Source organism: Citrus clementina, unplaced genomic scaffold (assembly GCF_000493195.1).
Source record: "Citrus clementina cultivar Clemenules unplaced genomic scaffold, Citrus_clementina_v1.0 scaffold_2, whole genome shotgun sequence".
Taxonomy (NCBI): Eukaryota; Viridiplantae; Streptophyta; class Magnoliopsida; order Sapindales; family Rutaceae; genus Citrus; species Citrus x clementina.
Genome location: NW_006262688.1, coordinates 30807832 through 30830420, shown reverse-complemented (window position 1 = coordinate 30830420; position 22589 = coordinate 30807832). Strand labels below are relative to the sequence as shown.

At 32.7% G+C, this 22589-nt stretch overlaps 3 protein-coding genes across 5 annotated transcripts; 2 read left to right on the top strand and 1 right to left on the bottom strand.

Moving 5' to 3' along the window:
- The first annotated feature begins 9720 nt into the window (after positions 1 to 9720).
- On the top strand, positions 9721 to 11807 carry LOC18051275 (patatin-like protein 6). Its single transcript, XM_006448727.2, has 3 exons — positions 9721 to 10826; positions 11094 to 11156; positions 11267 to 11807. The coding sequence occupies exons 1-3, from the start codon at positions 9900 to 9902 to the stop codon at positions 11576 to 11578; spliced, it is 1302 nt and encodes a 433-aa protein (XP_006448790.1). The 5' UTR covers positions 9721 to 9899; the 3' UTR covers positions 11579 to 11807.
- Positions 11808 to 12932: 1125 nt separating this feature from the next.
- LOC18051274 (protein CREG1) lies at positions 12933 to 13593 on the top strand. Its single transcript, XM_006448726.2, has one exon. It carries the CDS (start codon positions 12970 to 12972, stop codon positions 13591 to 13593), a length of 624 nt encoding a protein of 207 aa, XP_006448789.1. The 5' UTR covers positions 12933 to 12969.
- Positions 13594 to 15559: 1966 nt separating this feature from the next.
- LOC18051273 (protein OSB2, chloroplastic) lies at positions 15560 to 19795 on the bottom strand. 3 transcript variants are annotated; one of them, XM_006448724.2, is made up of 8 exons: positions 19175 to 19795; positions 18943 to 19072; positions 17804 to 17909; positions 17294 to 17397; positions 17046 to 17214; positions 16894 to 16968; positions 16192 to 16256; positions 15560 to 16107 (listed from the first exon to the last, which is right to left on the bottom strand). In XM_006448724.2, the coding sequence occupies exons 1-8, from the start codon at positions 19495 to 19497 to the stop codon at positions 15985 to 15987; spliced, it is 1095 nt and encodes a 364-aa protein (XP_006448787.1). In that variant the 5' UTR covers positions 19498 to 19795; the 3' UTR covers positions 15560 to 15984. The 3 variants fall into 3 exon arrangements, with proteins under 3 accessions (XP_006448787.1, XP_006448788.1, XP_024047379.1); XM_006448725.2 differs by lacking the exon at positions 16894 to 16968; XM_024191611.1 differs by lacking the exon at positions 15560 to 16107 and having other exon boundaries at positions 16234 to 16315.
- Between the last annotated feature and the right edge of the window lie 2794 nt (positions 19796 to 22589).

The following is a 22589-nucleotide window of genomic DNA, read 5'->3' as shown; positions in this document are numbered from 1 at the left end:
GACAAATGGCTACTTTGATTTTATTTTGGTCTAGTTTGACTTATGGTCTTTCGATTTTGATTTTATGAATAGTCTCTCTATCCACGTATATTAATGTTACAAAAAAATAACTATTTCAAATAAAATGTATTACATGTATCATCTACATTTTTATATTATTAGACCAAGTTTTGAGTAAGCGAGAGGCCAAGGGATCAAGTTCATATATAAAGCACAACATATATATACAAAGAATATATAAATAACTTATTTTTAGTGTTAGATAAAACAAACGTGTAAAAAAAAAAATATAATTGAAATAGCTTATTATTCTATCTAATTGTTAAGAAATAAACGATCTCTTACTTCCCTTAAAAATAACGTGGAATTCAACATATTGTATGTCCTGTCATTGCAGGGTGAATAACAAATATGACATGTCGTTTACACGTTGATGGGATAAATGATATATCGGTTACGTGGAAACTCCAAAGGATGTATCATAAATATTATGTGCCAGTGCATACTATTTATGATTTTCCGTTTATGTAAATGAGGAGAATGACATGTTGTTCCGACTTTAGATTAAGAAGCATCATGTCGTTTCCTAGTATAATGACAAACGGCGTGTCATTTTCGACTCCATAAATTTTTTAAATATTAAATATTTGATATAATACCGTTGACAATATACTACATGTCATATCTAACGTGGAATTTTACATTATTCATTTTTTTAAAAGGAAAAATAGGAAAAGCAAATGTAATTGTCTTTTTTTTGGGGCAATTTTTTGCAAAGTACAATTAAAAAAAAAGAGAGAGATAGGGCATTTCGGCATAAATGAGTTACTTTGATTTTATTTTGGTCCAATTTAGCTAGTCTTTTGATTTTCAATTTTATGAATGGCCTATCCACATATACTAGTGTAATGAAAAAAATAAATAAATAAATATTTCAAATAAAATGTATTACCCGCATGTATCATGTATGATATTTATATATTGGACCAAATTTTGAGTAAACCTAACGAGAGGCCAAGGGATCATTTTCTTATATACACACAAATACTGTAATACATGTGCTTTTTTTTTTTTTACATAATGTGTATTTGTATTTGAGTGTGATTTTCAAATTAAAGAGTTTACCAAACATGAAAACAACTTATTTTCAATGTTGGAGAAACCAAATATGTAAAAATATATGAATAATTGAATAGCTTGTTATTATTAATTGTTAAGAAACAAACAATCTCTTATTTTCCTTAAAAATCACATGAAATCTAACTATTATATGACCTGTCGTTTTAGGATGAGGTACACATATGTCGTGTTGTTTGCTCATAGATAAGATAAATGACATGTCATTTCGATAAAAAGTCCAAACGATATAAACAATATGTGCGAGCACATTCTATTCACACATTGTCGTTTATGTAAATGAATGTCATTCCATCATAAATAAGGGAAACGTCATGTCATTACCTTGTAAAATGACAAACAATGTCTCATCTTCGACTTGCCTACAAAAATTTAAAATTTGAAGTATTTGATGTAATTTTGTTGACAAATAGACGACTTCTTATGTCTAAATTGAAATTGGACATTATTCTTTTTTTTTTTATGAAAAGGAAAAATAGACAAGCAAACTTAATGGTCTTTGTTTTCCTTAGCCAATTTTTTTGCAAAGTACAAGCTTTTTTTAAATAATAATAATAATAATAAGAGAAAGAGCATTTCAGCACACATGGGGTACTTTGATTTTATTTTGGTCGGATTTAGCCAATGTTTTTTCAATTTTCAATTTTATAAACCGTCTCTTATCCGGGTATATTGGTATGATGAAAAAAAAAATATTTCAAATAAAATGTATTACATGTACTAAGTACTAATAAATATTATTTTCTAAATATATAATTTAAATTATCACAAAAAATAACACAATACGATGCAACACCAAACATAGCATAATTAGAAATTAATATAGTACAATATAGCACTAAATATTATACATCATTGTTATAATATAATGCTAATGCAATATAACATAATATAATACACATGTATTAAAATAATATAATACAATATAATACAATACAATGTGTTAAACGCACTCTAAATGCAACCCTGCACGGCATGGAACCACAGATGCACTGGTAACAAGAAAAAAAAGCATAAAAAGAAAGATTATCAGTTTTTTTTAAGTATGTCTTTTTAAGTTTTATACAGTGGAGGAGTGTAAAAGAGGATTGAAATTATAACAAGGATAAAATGTAGATTAGATGGTAATATTTAGAAATAACAATTATTTTGAAATTTTTAATAGAGATAATTGAGAATTTTGGTAGTTGGTGAGATAAAATGAGTAAGTCAAAATCACCGCTCATTTATAAATTTTACAATTTATAACCCAAACCCAAATCCTTTTTCATCAAACCTTAGCCCTAACTTGATTCAAGTTCTTTTTTTTTTTTTCCCTTTTTTAGATAGAAAAGTGCATGTTTTATTAAAACACTAGTAATGGTAAAAAAAAAAAAAAAAATCATCACGTAGGAATAAATATATTATCTTATTAAGCTTAAGTGTAATACATATGATAAAACTTAAAACTCAAGCTAGAGTAATGCCTAACAATACTACACAACTACAAATTGACGAAATTTTTAATAACCGAAAGGAGACTAAATAGTTTTACACATTAAGATCTAATAAAGTATGGTCGGAATCAACCTCCGTTACTGCAGGTAAAAACCCCTTTTTCAATCAGAAATGGAAAATTCGTAGTGTCCGATAATACTACACAACACAATTCTAACAACAGAACACAGACAAACAAAAATAAAAGCCCAACCAAACGGTTGTGGCTCAGTTGGCAACGCAGGCTGGGTAAGTGGGAAGAGCTCTCGGGTTCGATCCCCACTAAACACACCATTTGGGAGGGGTAAAGAGCCTTAACTGTGACTACACCCCGAATCCGAATTAGTCGGGGCCCAATGCGGTCGCCGGAAATCGGGTAGTTTAAACCAAAAAAAAAAAATAAAAGCCCACAAAAGCTCAACCAAAATTCATCCCTATTATTCACCAAAAAATCCCTCGATGAGCCCTTATTTCAGGTCATCATAACCTCATCTCAGATCATAGAAACCTTGATGCAGCACTATTAAAGCCCTCTGCCCTCAATAGCTTCAATACAGGCATATCCTTCCCGTCCAAACACTGATACGATTCCGATTCGAACATTGAAACAAAACCATTAATGTAGACCACTAGAACCACTGTTGGTGCAGTGTAAAATCATACAAAACAACACAGCATATAAACAAGTACAATAAGATGTGTAGATACGAAAATAAAACTAAAGAAAATAGAAAAAATAATAAAAAAAAAGAAAAACTGGCTAAAATTTTATGATCAATCACCGACCATGAAGTTACGTGGCCATTACCCCCTGATTTTTAAACCTCCAGACTTTCAGATCCGCTTTTCAAATCCTATTTTCTAGCCATTGTAACCGCGAACCAACTTGCGCCTACCCGCCGTCACCAGCCAATACGACATCAACCTCACCTCACTACAGCCGAAAGTAGTACAAAAAGGGTTCTAGCCAGGGAGCTCTGGCCGGTAGATCTTTTTTTTTTTTTTTTATCATTTTCAATTCCAGCACATTTTAATATGCCTTCTTCTTCAAAATTTAATAAAATAATACATGTTCATCTCTCAGCTCTCTCTAAACTGTCACAATCACCATCCACTTATGAGAAAATTCATTTCAATCAATAAACATAAAAATTTGAAATACATCACATATTTTCATTTCGAGACTAGGATTAACATGTACAATATCTATCTTACCCAAACCCCAAATTTACTAATTAAATAAAAATAAAGGAAAAATATCCATCGTCCATCTATTTTTTTTTCAATTTTTTTAAAAATACATAATTCTTTTTTTTTTTTGCTGGAATCCACCTAAAATTACATTTTATTTCACTTTTCCACTTCCGTTTGGAATCCGTTAAGAAAACTAACAGAAACATAAAAAATGACCACTTTACCCCCCAAAACGAAAATTACAGTTTCACCTTAAAATTACAGTTTCTCCATCGGTCAATAAAGAAATTAATTCTACAACCATCAAATGCAGAGTTTTTTTTTTGAAATATGTTTATAATTAGAATGCTAAATTATAACAGTAATATTAAAAATAGCCCAATCTCACAAGCCATCAATTGAATTTAAGATAAGTAGAGTTTATTATTCATTGAGTCATAATCTTCAGTAGTTAAGATTTTTTTGTACTTCATTAATGTATCAATAATGATATTCATCATTAAATTTGATTATTTTTTTGTATTTTTTGGGTGAAATTATAATCTTTATTTTGGGGGTAAAATGATCATTTTTTTTAAGTTTCCATTAGTTTTCTTAACGAATTACAAATGAAAGTGAAAAAGTTAAACAAAATGTAACTTTAGATGGATTTTAGTTAAAAAAAGAATTATATATTTTTAAAAAGTTAGAAAAAATAAGTGAACGGTGGATTTTTTTCCTAAATAAATGAATCACAAGAAATGTCTTTGGTCAATCTCAAAACGTGCTGATCTGACGGCTGATAAACACAGATCTTCTGTAGCAGTGTCGGCCACAAATAATGTACTACACAATAACATTGTCCGTTTGGTGGCCCTCAAGACTTGGTTCGCCCACTTCTCTATTAACTTCGACCCAAAATAAAAATAAAATAAAAGAAATTCATTTTTTCTGCAGTCCTCCTACTTGACATCCTGTTCCTGTCTCTTTCCCACACGTGTGCATCTTAACTTATTCGCGCCGTATAGCATTTTTTAACATACCATGCAAAACTTAAAATATAACTATATTTTGAGATTATTCCCCTCTATCCACCATTCCAGACCTTCAGACAGATAAAACAATATAAATTAAAAAAAAAAAAGATTATCATTTAATTAGTAAAATTACGTAATCGTACATAACTAACGGAATGATTAAAGTAGTCGAGACATGATTAAAAGAAGGACCATCCAATTGTCGGACAAATTGAGTAATTAAAACGTTTTAATAAATTAATTAACATGAGGTAATTAGTTAGTGGGAGTGGTCCGACAACAATGCGTGGGCGACAATATTTTTTATTTTGTTTGTTTCATTTTTTATTTTTTTAATTTAATTTTGTAATTTTATGATCACCACCACCCAACGCTTATATTTGGCGGTGTCCCCACGAGGCCCGGCACGCTCAGCTGACAAATATCGGGTGCTGATTCGCTCTGAGTAATATTTTTTATTTTGTTCAGAAAATGATGTCGTTTTCTGAAGCATGCACGTACAATAATGAAAGAAAAACGTCGGTGATCTGCGAGGGAAGGTGGCAGGAAGCTGCACGGGTTCAAAACATCGGCGAGGAAATGGATCGTGAGGACCATCACTTACGTGGGGCTCATTTGGCGGGAAGCCCGTGCGGTTACTATCTGGACCAGTCAATGAATGGTGATCTTTTAATGAAAATGTGGTCAACTCAGCCAAGCAAATTCCGTTTCCATCAATTTCAATTAATATATATATATATATTTTGCTATTTCTTTTTGGGTTATGGTCAAAAAGTAGAGATTGATCTCTTGTTTGATTTAAATTTGAGTTCATTTTTCAGTTACAAAGTCAAAAGAAGAGTGCCGCCAGAATGTTTGATGTAATTTAACCACTGTACGTAGATTCCACACACATGGATTAAATGGTCATTACGATGTTAAATTTCTCAAATTCTCTGCTAAAAATTTATCAACTTATTAAGTTATCTTAAAGTAACTACTATGAATAAATTGAGAAATCCAATTAAAAAAAAAGAATATGTAACAAGAGACGTGAGATGAAAATATTGAAAATTTTGGGGTATGTAAAGAATATACGAAGAAATATAGAGAAATTATTTTTGAGCATTGAGATTATAGTTTGTAGCAACTTAATTTTAGAATAATATCATAGGTACTACGGCACAAGTAAATCATGTATTGACTTGTGTGCATTGATTTGAGATTAAAATACTATCGCACTTGGCATGATACTAAATGGTTATTTATTTTTAGTAGAATTTCTCCATGTATAAGGTTGTTCTATAAGTCTGAACATGAGTTCTTCATAAAATAGTTAGGATACAAACACATTAATTAGACAATTAATAAGAATAATTAGTGCAAGTCTACTTACGATATCATCGCTATTGTGCTCACCAAGATGGGTTTCAATAAATTTTTTATTATAATATTGGTATGTAATTATAATGATTGAAATACTAAAAAAGAAAAAGTACGTTCCAATTAGGGGAGCTGCTACCTTACATTGCATGTAAGGTACAATCTCTCACAAACTCAATTGTGGGTCTCACTTGAATCCACAAATCTTGTGAGAGGTTGTACCTTACATTGCATGTAAGGTAGCAAAAGCCTCCAACTAGTATCATAAAATTATAATATTTGATCGATTTGATTATATAGAATCTGCAAACAACAAACCCTATCTTAAATCAAATCGATCGAGTAACGTGTAAGCAAAGCCATTTATGTTGAACCAATTCTCACTCATGAATCACACAGCTTTGCTTTTTATTTTCCTTGTACATTTTGCGTTTTTTTCTTCAGTACGTTGAGAAATTAATGGCAACGACGAACGAAATGGCCAGGATAACAAAACCAACTAAATATGGGCCTCGGGTACGAATCGAAAAGGCATAGTTAACAGGTTGGCAAAAACTTTGATTGGTACGGAACCACTGGATCGGAAGGACAACTGTGATTGAAAACTTCGAGACTTTGGTCACATTTATTATTAGGTTTCCCACGTCGTCTTCTGCATCTCTTTTCTTTTCGCTTGGATGTACGATGCATTTATGACAAATTTGTTTGGTTTGTGGTTGATTTTATCTTATCTTGTTAGTTAGTCCAAGTCGAGATATTGATTGGAGGTTAAAATTACAACATATTTGCCGATACATTGGGTGTCGGTACAGCCGTACACGCACTGTGCCACGGACTCTTTCGCACCTCAAAAAAAAAAATTTTTTTTAAATTATTTTTTTCCAATTCAGCTAGAATTGTGATTAGTTAAGCTTAATAATTTATCGGACAGCTATGGTTGAGACGTTAATTAACAATTTCTATCTTAAGATTTCTCAATATTTTTCTGCCAAACACTCGTTTGGTTGTCAATTCTTTACTACATTCACGATCCATGTGCTTACACTATATTTGTTATTATTGTCCAATTGTTGGGTTCTTAAGCTACTATAAAATTTTTAATAAATTAATATATACTCAGAACAACAATCCAAAGTTAGGGTCAATTTATTTTTTATCCCTATTGAGAGTGATTAGAGCAGAAGATTATGATAATATATATATTGGGGGGTGGGGGAAGCAATAGTAGCAACCACCGCATCTTATGAGGGCCTACAAGGATTTTCTATCTGACTATCACAGTCAAGGCTTTTGCACAAGGTACGTATTATTATTGATGGCCAAGTTCATATTTGACGTTTCTCGGACACTATTGACAAAGAAAGATAAGATGTTTTATTATATATTCGGTGTATCCAGTTGTTCCTTTTATTTATTTAATTCTTTCCTCACCTGTGAAATTAGCTGGGGTATGAAAAAAGAATTTTTGTTTGTGGATATTTTTAACTTTTAATTTGATGGATGATGCAACGTGGATATATTTCTTGTTGGCTAGCTAGGGCTATCGCCAAAGTTCGGCTAATATATATATATATATATATATATATACTTATTTATTTATTTATACGTCGTGTCATCCTCCTATTCCAAGTGGAATTTGCATAATTTGATGGAAAATTTATATGAAAGTAAACAATTAACCCCTACTCTCAAATGGAAAGGGATTCTAAACTCTTGAGTGAATCAGTGGGGTTGGTAATTTTCTTCTAGCCTCAAATATTCAAATTGCGGTATTGCTTAGTTGATCTTCAATAGTCTTAAAGAACTAAAAAACATAAGACACTTACAGTAAAATTATCTATTATAATATATCTCGATTTTAAATTCTGACGAGGAAGAACAATTAATGAGATTACCATACCCAGAGCTTCTTTCCTTTTATGATTATTGTTTGGGTGGTTAAAACAACGCTACCCGATAAACGTCTGAGCATAATGTTACCTCCTTGTTCTATAAGCAATCTTCGAGGGGAGTGGTGCCTCGAGAAGGTTTTCATCTGGTCGCATATGTGAGGATGATCAAAAAATCCGTGAGAAGAGCAAAAATTATGTCAATCCAAAGATTTGGTCAAAGGTCAACCGGCGAGTTGTCTCAGAAAAATCAAGCACGATGCCCATGCCATGACAATTGCCACGCCAACCCTCCAACTGTCTAGTAACTGATGCACTCACCCATTACTCAACAGACACATTCAAACAACCCACTAAGATCTACAAGTTAATGGTGGCACAACTTCTTCGACTGTTTATAAAAATCCTACAAAATCTAAACCAAGGTAAGACAGTTCTTTTTGGGGGGAAACTCTGTCGCTCTGATTATCAAACTTATCTTTTTGAATTATTTTTTTTCCTGTGGAGAATTAACATCTTTACTTCAAATAGTTACAATTGAGCCAAAGGAAGCGTGGCGCAAGTTTTTTCCAAGACTCGAGAACTGGCTTGAGTGTCGGAGAGTTTTTGTCGGAAAAACATCCGACACCACCCCAACTTTTCATTGTGTTTGCAAGTGAAGTGAGAGTGTTCATGGTAGTCAACTTCTACTCGAAGAAAACAAGTTCAAGCAACACCGTCGCCCCTAAAAACTACAAATTCAAGTGTTGACGTAGTCACTTGGTCATAGTAATGATTTCGACTAGATTTCTACATCAACAATTTTTATTATTATTATTATTTCTCTTTATCTTTGGTGCGTCATCATGATTCAGTGTCAAATCATGAAAATTGAAGAGTAAATAAATATGTATGTTTAAATATTTTTTTTTTTAAATAATAGATTTAATTTTGGTTAGTTATTAATACTAAGTTGCATATTTGGACTAAATCGTATAAAAATTCAAATTAGATCCTATTATTTTTAATTGATTCAATTAAGTTTTGGGTATTTAAATTGTGCAACTAAAAAATAATAAATTATACTTGAATGAGATTGTCGTGTAATTTTAAACTTGAATGTGATGTATTTAATTAATTAAATAAAGATAAATTTATAATTTCAACTAATTAAGTAAAAACATGTCATCTGAAATTTTTTATTGTTACTCCGCTTGTCCCATAGTGGCCCAGGCAGTGCCATGACTTAAGGGATTTTATTCTAGTGGCTGTTACTATTATGAATTTGGAAAAGTTTGAAGCATGCCTAGAGACCATGATATTGAGCGCTCAATGATGGCGATCAATGAAGAGGGAAAACAAATTGAATGAAAGGTTTAATAAATAATAAAGAAGAAAGTTAAAAAAGAAGAAGAAGAAGAAGAAGAAGAAAAGCCAGAGGTTGTTCACTTTTCTTCTTTTGTAATTTTTAATTATTATCAAATTTAAATTTGCTCGTATAGAAAAACGAGTCTAATTAAAAAGGACACCTGCAATAAAATAAAATAAAACATTTTTAAAAAAAACTCTGCCGACTAATCGGCAAAAGGCAAAGGAATGTTCCTTGACATTTACATAATTCAATTTAAAAAAAAAAAAAAAAACCAAAGAAACGTACGTGTAATTCCCTTTCGTTTTCTCACTATATAATCCCTCCATTTGTCTTCCCATCTTCATCATCATCCATCAAAATCAATTTCCTCAATTTCACACTTTACACTTGATTACACACTCTCAAAAACCTTCCAACAAAAATTCAAATTTCGCAATTTTAAACTCAATTGATCTGAAAAAGAAAAAAAAAAAAATGGCACTGCCAATGCTTGACTCAGCCTTGGACGTAGACAAGCTCAGCTGCGAAATCTTCTCAATTCTTGAAAACAAGTTCCTCTTCGGCTACGACGAACCTAATAAACTCTCTCTTCACCACCAAACCAAATCGAAATTCAACACCAAACATGTCAATGGCAAAGTCAGGATCCTCTCCATCGACGGCGCCGGCTCCACCGACGGCATTCTCGCCGCCAAATCACTTGCCCACTTGGAATCCTTCATCCGCCGCAAATCGGGCAACCCAGACGCCCACATCTCCGATTACTTTGACGTCGTCGCTGGCTCCGGCGCCGGGGGCATACTCGCCGCTCTTCTCTTCACTCACGGGAAAGACGGTAACCCCATGTTCTCCGCCGAGGGAGCTCTTAACTTCATCGTGGGGAATCGCCGGAGACTGTTCCGGTCGCCCTCCGGTGGGCTTCTCCGCCGGTGTTTTAAGGCGTCGAAGGTTGAAAAACTGTTGCGTAAAACGTTCGGGGACTTAACCTTGAAGGACACCTTGAAGCCGGTTTTGATCACGTGCTACGATCTTTCCACGTGCGCGCCGTTTTTGTTTTCCCGCGCTGATGCGTTGGAAATGGACGGCTACGATTTCAAGATGAGGGACGTGTGTTTGGCCACGTCGGTTAACCCGACGGTAACGGGGGCAGTCGAGATGAGGTCGGTTGACCGGAGGACTAAGATCGTCGGCGTTGATGGGTGCATTGCGATGAACAATCCGACGGCTTCTGCTATTACTCACGTGTTGAATAATAAGCAGGAGTTTCCGTTTTGTAACGGCGTTGAGGATCTTGTGGTTGTTTCTCTCGGAAACGGAGAGTCCGATTCTGGGACTGGATCAAATCACCGCTTGCTGCCGTCAACCTTCGTTAGAATTGCCGGTGACGGAGCTTCGGACATGGTACAAATTAAATTAAATTAAATTAAATTATTTTAGTTATTTATTTTTTTCTTACGAAAGCATTATTATAATTACTATAATCGTACTAATTGCCTGGTGGTTGGGGGAGACCACAATAAAAGTTTCACCCAACACTTTTCATAAAAATTAATCTGATAACTTTTTTAATAGAGGATAAAGAATCTTAAAATTTAATAATCAGACATATTGTGTCCTGTTTGTAATTGTAATTGATTGTTAATTAACAGATTCTCTCTTATTTTATAGGTTGATCAAGCTGTTTCAATGGCATTTACCCAGCGTGGAACAAGCAATTATGCTCGAATTCAGGTACTAATAATTTATTTGGTGTACATTTTGGGATTATGTCTATAAATATATTTTTCCAAAAATTGAATAACAAAATAACTTTATTTTTTTTGTGGAAAAATTGTTTGCAGACGAATGGGATTGTATCTAAAAAGCAAGGGAGTTTAGAGAAGGCATTGAAATCCAACGACAAGTCAGAAATACTGATAGCAGTTGAAGAAATGTTATCCGAAAAAACCTACGAGTCGGTTTTATTTCAAGGAAAGAAAATGGTGGAAAGCACAAATTTAGACAAATTAGAATTGTTTGCTGGTGAGTTAATCAAAGAGCAAGAAAGGAGAAAAACGAGCATTTTACCAACTGTGGTATTGAAGCACGCAATTATTCCCACACCAAGAACATCATCGGCCACGACTCTATCAACTCTTTCTTCAAGCTGTTAATTAATTAATTAATTAGCTCGGAAAAATTCAAGAGATTTACTTGGAGTTATTATTCGATTAGTCGAGTTATTTTGTGATTAATATGTTCCTACTTTGTTGCCGCTTGTGACGAATTAGAGTCCGAGCCGAGCTGCTGATCCGCCACTACATTAATTATTAATTTCAATTTGTGTATATGCAAGTAATATAAACGGTTGTGTTTTAATATATGTAAGAATTTTATAATATATTGGAGAAACTTTATTTAAATTATATATATATATATATATATTTTTTAGTGTGAACATCTTTATTTTTTATTTTTTTATGTAGATATGTTTTTAAACTGTATGATTTTATAATTTATTTAAAATAATTATTTTAAACGGTACGATTTAAAAACGTGTCAATATTTAAAAAAAATATGGGTGTATGAATCTAAGAATATATACGTGTGTGCTCTTTTCTTCTTCTTGTGGTTAAATTCTTTACATTTATGATGAAGCAAATGTATTAGTTGTGGACTTCAGTCACCTTCATGAAAATTACCCCATTAATTTTGAATGTCCCTACATATATTTCATTTTCGGCCAACATGTTTTCATGAGTACCCAAGATTTATCGAAGGGACTATTGGGAAATGCATGTAGGGACTATGAGACCTACTGAAATATTAAATAACTAAGCGATTTTATTTAATGATGCTTCATTAGTATATTCATCAAATAAAATTATATCGCATATGAAAGTGTATAAAAGAATATGCATATAATCATTATATAGTTCAGAGATTTATATGCGTCTGTGAGAAATTCAATATTGAATTATATAACAAATTCGTAATTTATAAAATATGATTATTTGCATTGAGATTTGAAGTGTGAACCTCTTAAATTTGAAATTAAAACTCATATTTTTACATTATAGTCCACGTAAATTTTAATTTTAAACAGATAATACCCATCTAGAGAATAAATGAAATGATAGGTTATATGACCTTACCCAAAAATAAAGGTACTTTTTAGCTGTCCCTTCCATTTATGCAAATTGAATCTACAATTTCATTTCAAATTTAAAAGCCTCTAGAAAATTCACAGTGATGTCTAGCTTGTACAATATCTATAGATTCTATATTCGGTGCAAAATTGATATGCTTTGGTTGCCGGTTGATATAATAAGCTAGTAAGCTACTGAATGTTGGCATGTAATTTAATAAAATAAAAGAATGAAAATGAGATTGGCTGTAATTGTACACATTTGGACATATTTGGATCACATATAATAATCTTGTTATAATTGCCTTTTAAAGTTATCCCAATCTTAAGAATTATCTGTTACAACCATAAAACTGTTCATCTTCATCTTCATCTTCTCATTGACTTGTAATCAGTAAAAGAAACGGAAACAAAAACATGAACAACAGAAGCCCGGTTCGTTTTTCACAAGCTTTGTCTCTGGTCTTGCTTTTTGTTGTGGTGGGCACTCAAGATTCTGTAGAGGGTCGCTTGATACCAGCAATCTCAAACAAACCTCACCCAAATGATGCTGCTGCTTATGCTCGTTGGTTGGTCTCCCAGAATTCTTGGGGGGTCTTAAGCACGATTTCAAGCGGCTTGGGAGGGGCACCATTCGGGAATGTTGTTTCATTCAGCGATGGGCTTCCGAATGAGGGTAGCGGTGTGCCGTACTTCTATTTGACGACTCTTGATCCAACTGCAAGTAATGCATTAAAGGACAAGCGGTCTTCACTGGCAATCAGTGAGTACCCTCTCGGAACTTGCGGTAAAACAGACCCTGAGGACCCCGTTTGTGCCAAAATTACACTCACTGGGAAGTTGGTGCTCGTTGATGTAAATTCTAAAGCAGCGGAATTTGCTAGGAATGCCCTGTTCGCAAAGCACCCCGAGATGAAGGGCTGGCCTAAGGATCACAACTTCCAGATCTTCAAATTGGAGATTGATGATATATTTTTGATTAACTGGTTTGGTGGGCCTAAACCTCTCACGGTGGATCAGTACCTACACGCCAAAGCGTGAGTGATGAAAATCAGTTTATGTCATGTCTGCGTTAGTGGTGACATGGAAGAAAAACCCATAAAAATAAATAAACATGACTTTTGTACCACAAATTATTAGTTGGAAACGAATATATTTATTTTACCATTTTTTATCCTTTCCTTTTATAATATTTAACTTTCATTGCACTTGTTATAATTCAATGGTGGCTCATTCTAATAAAATAAAAATAATAATGGATATTCTTTCTAAAATAAAGTATACACATCGTTTTCTTTTTCTTTTTTTCTTTTTTAGTTTTAGTTTTGTTTGTGTTTGTTTCAACTACTAAGGTAATAGCAAGTTCTTTGAATTTTCACCGTGACAAGGATAAAATAAATATCACAATGCGGATTGTTTTTGGGAGTTTTAAAAATACCGTGTTAACTTGTTTTTTGAATCTAGAAGGAGCACCTTAGCTTCAATTTGATGCATATGATCAGGATGGAGATGCCTGCTCCATAGATTGTGATTGGTTATTTTCAAAAGCTTTTTCAATTTGGTAGATACTCGTGGCCACAGTAAGAATAATGTTGGAATACGTAACGGTGCGTCTGACACACTGTATTGTATTATTTTAATGTTGGTGTATTGTATTATGGTGTATTGCATTAGCATTATATTATAATAATATTATATAATGTTGATATTATACTGTACTGTATTAATTTTTAATTATGCTATGTATGATGTTGCACTATACTATATTAATTTTTTTTATTATTTTAAATGATATATTATGTTATATTATATTAATATTTTATATTATTATTAATTTTAAATTAATATTATTCAAATTTAAATATTTATTATTAGTTATATTAAATTATAAATTTATTAATAAATTATAAGGTAAAAATATAATATATTATTACAAATTAAAATTATATTATTGAATAATAATATTATAACTTTATTAATTTATATTAATAATTATAATATAAAAATGAAAATAAAAAATAACATTATATAATATTATATTATATTAAAACAAAAGCAAAAGCAAAAAAAAAAAAAGGGCAAGCAAGCTAATGCAGCAACTACCGCATTAGCCACCCACTTTAATTCCTTGCAAATTTACTTCAAATATAGGGTTAGTATTATTTTAATATGAATAATATTTTAATACCCCATAATGCAATGTAACAAACATTCCTTAATTGAATTAGATATTCTCATTTACCAGTTTTTCACTTTAGAAAATTAATAAAATAATGTCCTTTGAACTCATAATTATGTGTTATGTCACAAGATAAGACCCCTGACTCTGGCAATATCAATTTCTGTTAATCAAGGTTAGGTACTTAGGTTTATCATACAAATGTTTTGCTGATAAAAAGATTTCCCCTTTAAAAACATCTGAAAAAAGGGCCTTGGGCGACTGCTGTCTGCAGTGATTTATTTATTTGATTTTTTTAATTGATAAATAAATAGATATGCAAGGAATCAAACTGAAACTATTTCCCATTACATGGATGCTTTCCTTCCCAAAGATTTGGAATATATTTAGGACTATCGTGCTTAATTTTGCTCCAACTCTTGACAACTAAATTATTAACCAATGACTCTCTTACTTGTACACAAGCAGCTAATGCTTCAATTCTGCATCAGTTTTAGGTTAAAAAGTCTGGGAATCTATATCCAAAACACGCTTCTAATCTTCTTCTATACGGGCAATTTAGTTTTATCTTAAGATTAGTTCCATTACATATATCATGCTAACAAAAGGATTTGATTTTTTTTGCGAAATGAATCCTCACGTCAAAAGGACAAACCTCTTATTCCTCTTTAATATTCTGAAATTCATTTTCCCTTTGGACCAACAAAATGACGACATTTTGATTCGATCAGGAGCTCCAACTCGTGGCAAAAGCATTGGGTTTTATTTAGTGAAAATTAGGCAATTTCTCAAGTTTCAAGCATGAAAAAGGATTGAAGAATGAACGCATAATTCAAGAGAGTGAATTAAATGACGAATAAAAACGTTTATATACCCTTGTATACAACTTCACAACTAAATTAAATCACAAGTTCTTGATAATATTCATCATCAGGAGGAACTTGTAGGATCATCTATAGTTCTTTCGCACTCCTCATCAACTATGAAAATGAATCACAAAATGAATCGGAGAAAATATTTCCTCTCAGGCTTTTTTATGCATGTAGCACTTTGAAACTGCAACTCAATAGGATAGCGGATAGTGAAACACTATAAAAGCTCTCCACTGAAGTATGTCAGGATGCAGTCAAACCACTAGGCAGTGAAAATTGATTGAACTGAAGTACTATGAATCCAATTGATGACTACAGATACATCCCGTGACCTCAGGTGGCTCACAAAAACAGGGTTTCTGTCTTACCAGTATCTGCATTTCATTTACTTTTTACTGTACTTTTTACAGGAGGCAACTGTGATCTCACCCAAGCAGGTGAATAGTTCAGCCATAGGGGTTTGCCAGTTTCTTTGTGCTTAAAGTCCGGACCTTTTTCGCTCTTCTGCAGATAGAATTACAGAATGAAAGACAGAGAAGGGGGCAAAAACACAGAGAGACATTAAAAACAAAGATTGTACAGGATTACCTTATCCAATCTATTATCCCACCACTTATCTGGATTTTCCACCAAATCCTTCCAGAGGTCATCCACTAGATATCAGAGAACAGTACGGTTAAGGCCACAAATTTCATCTTATTTCCCCCATCAACTAAACAAACAAACAAATGTCCACTCAAAATTCATCTTTGGTGTTCTATGTATCTATTTAGCTTCTGAATGACAATACTCTACAGTGAAGCCTCCACATTTTCATAAGTCATTCGGGAAAACAATAACTTGAAATGAATAAACTGAAGCTTGTTAGTTGTTTATCAAAATAAGACCATGTCCAAACTCAGTAGAGATGCCCAGAGTTTATTTCAAGAGGCTTCCATCCATGATAAAAATATGAATTCATTAAGCATTAAAAACAAAATATGAACTGCTATAAACCACATTTTAGGATATTATAATTCAAGCCTCCACAAAACTATTAATATATTATACTGCAACTAAAAATAATGACGACGATGAATATAAAAACAATAAAAATACTGGATTCAAATAGTTTAATAGCAAGAATTTAGAATTCACTGGGTTCGTAGAACTAAGCAATGATTACTTCTAACTACAATCGAATTTTTATTCATCTGCAGAAATAAAATTTTGAAATCAAATGGTGCAGTCATCCAATATGAACAAATGTACATTGCATTAGATTACTACAAAATAAGAGGAGTTTCATACCTTTAGATTTCTTCACATAGTTTGATTTTTGAGTTTGATCATCCAGCACAGGCTTTGATTTATCAAATACAACTCCTTCGAGTTCAGACAAAACCCAATATGAACAAATGTACATTGCATTAGATTACTACAAAATAAGAGTAGTTTCATACCTTTAGATTTCTTCACATAGTTTGATTTTCGAGTTTGATCATCCAGCACAGGCTTTGATTTATCAAATACAACTCCTTCGAGTTCAGACAAAACCCAATCTGGAGCACTGTTTAGCCAGAGTGGCAGGGTGCCATCCTTGCGTTTGAAGTCAGGGTATCTAGGCTTCGCCTGTTAAATTAAACTCAAAATTGAGATTTCATTAATATTAACCAAATGCAAAGGACATATCTAGAGGAGGGGTCATCACCAATCCCTTAAGCTTATCACTGCGGTAATCTCGCCATTGTTCTGGATTATCAAGAAGGTCACGCCAAGAACTCAAGGCAGAATCGCCATCTTTCTTTGAGCTAGCTGAAAATCAATAATCACGCCACGTGACATATAGAGGTCAATATATAAGTAATGACCAAGTAATTTTGACTATCAACCCCAAAGATTAAAAAAAAAAGTAAATGGAGACAGACTTGAGTCCTGTAAGCCCTCTCAAAATCTGCTTAAGCATGACCAAAAATAGTAATGAGTAACATCCTAGATTATCTTAAGGGCATTGCTTTCTTTTATAGTCAAAAGACTTCGAACCATTATCATCACCCTCACCCCCTCCTTTGGGTGGAAAAGAAAGAAAGGACATGTCTATCATTGGCTCTTTTTAACATTATCAATCTCCCTGCTTATTATGAACAATAAAAATCAGGAAACCCCACATCTTTCGATATACTGAGATGCATGCAGAATGAAAATAAGAACCAAACATTACATATTTTAACTGAATGATCCACGGTCGCTGCTTCTTGTTTTTTTGATACAAAGAACATCCTCTTTTGAGAAGTAGGCTCGATCAAGTTGAGACTATGGACCATAACCTAACATGAAATTTTGCAGGTTAAAATTACCCTAGATTATAAATTACTGATTAAAAACTACTCAAAAAAAAATGGTAAATAACCTCAGAAATTTCAGCAGATAAGGATTAAAGGCAACTTCTCCAAGAAACAAAATGATGCTTTCAGGAGGTGCTTAATTCATAAGTAAAAATATATCGGTAAAAATGATTTTAATAAAAAAGCAAACAGACTTCAACATAGAAAACCATCAACAATTTTAGCAGTATGCGAGAAAACTTCAATAGATGGTATATTATGTGTTCAAACTAACAACTTGTAAGCAACCCAGCTGCAATATGGGGGGTGGCACTTGCACTTGCAATGCATCCCATCATTTTCTTTTGTGCTTTATCATTCTGTAACTTTAAAGCCGAAGAACCGAAGAGTCATGACTCCTCCATTCAGCTTAGTGGCTCTGTTCTAATCCTCCGTATTTACAATGCCATTGATTTCGCTCTTTTCCTTTTTGCCCCACTTTTTACAAGTAAGCATACACCACTCCAAATTTTTTTTTTAAAAAAAAAGAGAGAGAGAGGGGGGGGGGGGGGGGGGTGGGGGGGGGGAGAGAGAGAGAGAGAGAGAAAGCCACTTAAACTATCTGAATGTATCATTTTGGTATAATTGAGTGGAAGCCAGGGCATCAAACTTAATTTAGCAGCCGAAAATCCGAACTTGTTATTTTTACCTTGATGTTTAACTCCTAAGTAGTAGAAGCCCATAATTCGTTCAGTTCAATCATCAACAGCGAATATCAACTTGAAGATTCTAAGAGAACTCTCTGAAAGTTTGTGACAAAACCTTGAAGTGTGAAAATCAAGGATTCTAATGTTAATATTTCTCAAGTTCACCACCATTAAGCTTGCATTTGTAAGGCTTTCAGAAAGAGGTTCTTCAAGAATTAAATTGTTCAGAAGATATCTTTTGGAGACTTAAAAACTGATAGACATCCATAATAAGCTTATAACATGATCATAATTTAACTTTTTCTCGAAAGCAAACGGAAATCTTTAACCTGAACATTGGCTTGGCCTTCGATGGCAGGTGGATCAGCAGTCAGTTGTCCCGCTATATGTACATGATCATCTTTTTTCAAATGGCTAGAAGCGATGTGAGCCAAATCACCTTCGAACAATATAGGAATCCTAACACCGAATAGCGTAAATTTCAGCTAACCCCTTCAAGTTTATCGTAATCAGAAACCCGATAAAAAAATTTATTCAATGAGCATACTTAAGTGAATTTACCAGAGTGAATGCGAAGCGGCGTGCTGAACGATGACAGTGCCAGCCCAGTGTTTGCCGTCAGAAGAAGTCTGGAACTGAACCGGTGCATCCACATGTCCAATCAAATTCACCGAGTTGGCGACTTTCACCTGAAATGGAATTTCGCTCGGCTTCGGCCAAACCACATCCTTCGACGTCGTCGTTTTCGTCGTGGCTTTAGTGAACTGATGAGCTCTACTGGAGAAAGGCCGAGTAAAACGAGCGGGCGAATACAAAATGATGCGTTTCACTGTGGTCTGCGATCGCCCGATTTGTGCCATTACTCGATGAAGCGAATACATCATATTTCTTTCTTCGTTAAATTATTGGCAAGAAGAGTGAAATTAAAGAGAACCAATTAAAAGGAAACAGAAAGCACTTTCTGAAAAGAGGGTGCGGAGATTGGCGGTGGGGTTTTGTTTGATTTTTAGGGTTTTAAGTGTTAGGAAAAATGAAATGAGCGGTCATTCAACTAATCTAGGACGTACTAAAAAATTTAAAATAGCAATACTGGCAATTCCCAATTCCCAACCTCTCCCAATCACTGGTCAGATCCTGATTTATACAATTTTTTTTCAACTTTGATATATCATATGATAATAAATTTATCTTGTTTTAAATTCGGTTATTTCGATTTCCTTCTAAATGAAGCAATTATTGTCATTTTCTTTTAAATTGTTTTAGGATAAACATTTTGAAAATAGTAATGATATAAAATCCTATTGGACTTTGAATCTTGAATTAGGCCCATTACACGCACCCATTTGGGCCGTATGTAAAGAAGGCCGAAGTTCTTTTGTCGTATTCTTAATCAAATGTGACTTGAGGTAGGGATGGGGTTGAATTAGGGCCTATCTACAATCGGCCCAGGTTATTTCGGTAAATGTGCGGACTCGAGTTTATACCCAGTTTTTTGACACACGAGAGTCAAGCTCGGTTTTCCGGGCACGAGTTTTTGATCTGGGCTTCAATTGCTTGAATAAGTGATTTTTTAAAAAAATCGTATCAATACAAATTAAATTTTAAACAAATGAAAAATATGAATTCTTTCAATTTACTGCCTGAATTCATTGATTCTTTGTCAAAAACTTAAATTAAGCAGTGCAATAATCACATTGACAAATAAATCTAATTAACTGTAACATTTAAATTCTATCATATCATAAATTTATAATTACAATATAATTACCAATATAACATATAAAAATCCCAAAATATCTAACCACTAACAAATAGGTCATAAAAGTCTCAAAACTATTCTCATGTAAAATAAGTAAATAACAACTTCGTGTTGTGCTTCTTGACACTTATGACTCACCACCATCACTTGAAATTACCACATGCTTGTGATGTGGTGGTTCGGTGCACGAGAGATTATAGAGGATCACATAAGAAATATAAGAAGTGTAAAAAAAAAAAAGATAAAAAAAATAATAGGAATAAGAAAAAGAAAATGTTTATAAGGAAATTATCAGTCATATACCCTTAAATGACACTCGTATTAAACGTGTGTGAATACTTTTCAAGTCTATCACTCGTATACCATAAGTTGACAAAACACTTCTGCCGTCCACCAATCCGTTAATTTCCGTTTGCAAGCGTTGACATCATAAGGGTAATTTAGTCTTTTAAGATTGATAGAATTTTGATTAAAAAAACGACATATCATCCCATTTACCTAGTAAAAAATGACATGTCATATGATATATATTGATAAAAATGACATGTCATCCCATTTATCGGATAATTGTTAATAATTGCTTAACAAAATTACTTTACAACTGAATCTACTCCTCTAAAATTTAACCTAAATTTTGAAGATCTACTCCTCCAAACTCCAACTAGAAATTTTCATGGTATAATATGTATAATTGTTAATAATTTTTTATTGTATAATATGGATATTTTTTATGGATAATTGTTAATAATATGTACCATTAATAATTTATTTTTTTAATCAAAAAAATGTATTGTTAATAACAAAATAAAAGAAATTGTGTATTGAAAATTTATGTTAATTTTTGGGGTAAATTTATCTTTTTATCTCATTTTGAGTTTCAAAGGCAAAATAGTCAATTTGCCACAATTCTGTTAACTTTCTAACGGAAATTAACGGATTGGTGGACGACAGAAGTGTTTTGTCAACTTAGGGTATACGATTGATACACTTGAAAAGTGTTCACACACGTTTGATACGGGTGTCATTCAAGGATATATGGCTGATAATTTCCCATGTTTATATTAATTTATTATCGGATTGAGATTTGAGGTATTTTTTCTGTTTGAATAGGAATGAGTGTTGTGGATGCTAGGCACTGGCTTAGAGAGTTAGAGGTGGGTGGAGCCGTGGAGGTGGTGGCTTTTGTGTGTAATGAGAGTTTTGGGTTTATAAAATGTAATATATTAGTTTTATTTTATTTTTGAAAGTTATTTATTCAAATTAAAAAATTTAACCAAGCACGAACTTGGGATTTGAATTTTCTGGGTCACGCCCGTACCTGTGCTTGGGAAGAGTTGGGTATTGATTTTCAGTACCGGTCCAGTCCGAATCCGGGCTGAGAAGGTTTTCTTGCCTCTCATATGAGGTTGCATGAATTAAATAAAAAAAAAGGAACTTTCAAGAATCATAACATATTGAAGAAATAAAAAATGACAATGAGTTGCCGTGTACATATGTATGTGCATTACTTTAAAGAAGTAATATAACCACAATTTACACAAATATATTTCCAATGTCCAAATTTTGAGAAGTTTGGTTTTGAGTTTATTGTTTCAAAATTGTAAATGGTTCTTATATATATTAAAATCGAAACTTAATAAATTGCGTATGATTTCATAGTTAATTAACATATGATATGATATTGGCTTATTTAATGGCAAACTAAGGGTTTGTTTTGTGATGTTTTTATGATGTTTTTTATTCATATTTATGATTTTTTTATTCATAAATATAAATAGGATACCATTTATATTTAGACATTAAAAAATACAAATAAATGTATCATTCAATATTCGTACACAAGTCCTTTTAAACTTCAGTATTTTTGTTTTTGTTTTACTTGTTTCTTTATCTAATTTTTGTATTGTTAATTCTAACTGAGTTTCAGGGAAATGGACCAGTTACTTCTTCAAATTAGGCTCAATAATTTATATACCCTTAAATGGCAGAGAAAAAAAATGAAATTCCAACGGAAACCAATTTAAAAAATTTTCAAATTGCGCGGATGCGGAATTATTGTCTAAGGCCGAAATTATTATAATATGAATTCAGACATTATTCAAATCTCCGATGAGGGTAGGTAAATTTCATACAACGGCAATAGGAATAAACTAATAAAACCTGCCGGCAAAGTGAATTTTAGGTCTAGATTCGGTATCATCAAGCCCAGGATAAGCA

What these genes read in the sequence shown, in the direction of transcription:
- LOC18051275 (XM_006448727.2), top strand. Translation starts at nt 9,900, where the DNA reads ATGGCACTGCCAATGCTTGACTCAGCCTTGGACGTAGACAAGCTCAGC. An exon ending in GTGACGGAGCTTCGGACATG is followed by an intron (nt 10,827 to 11,093) that starts GTACAAATTAAA and finishes CTTATTTTATAG; the next exon opens with GTTGATCAAGCTGTTTCAAT. An exon ending in GCAATTATGCTCGAATTCAG is followed by an intron (nt 11,157 to 11,266) that starts GTACTAATAATT and finishes AATTGTTTGCAG; the next exon opens with ACGAATGGGATTGTATCTAA.
- LOC18051274 (XM_006448726.2), top strand. Translation starts at nt 12,970, where the DNA reads ATGAACAACAGAAGCCCGGTTCGTTTTTCACAAGCTTTGTCTCTGGTC.
- LOC18051273 (XM_006448724.2), bottom strand. Translation starts at nt 19,497, where the DNA reads ATGATGTATTCGCTTCATCGAGTAATGGCACAAATCGGGCGATCGCAG. An exon ending in AAGGCCAAGCCAATGTTCAG is followed by an intron (nt 17,910 to 18,942) that starts GTTAAAGATTTC and finishes ATTTCATGTTAG; the next exon opens with GTTATGGTCCATAGTCTCAA. An exon ending in GGATCATTCAGTTAAAATAT is followed by an intron (nt 17,398 to 17,803) that starts GTAATGTTTGGT and finishes ATTGATTTTCAG; the next exon opens with CTAGCTCAAAGAAAGATGGC.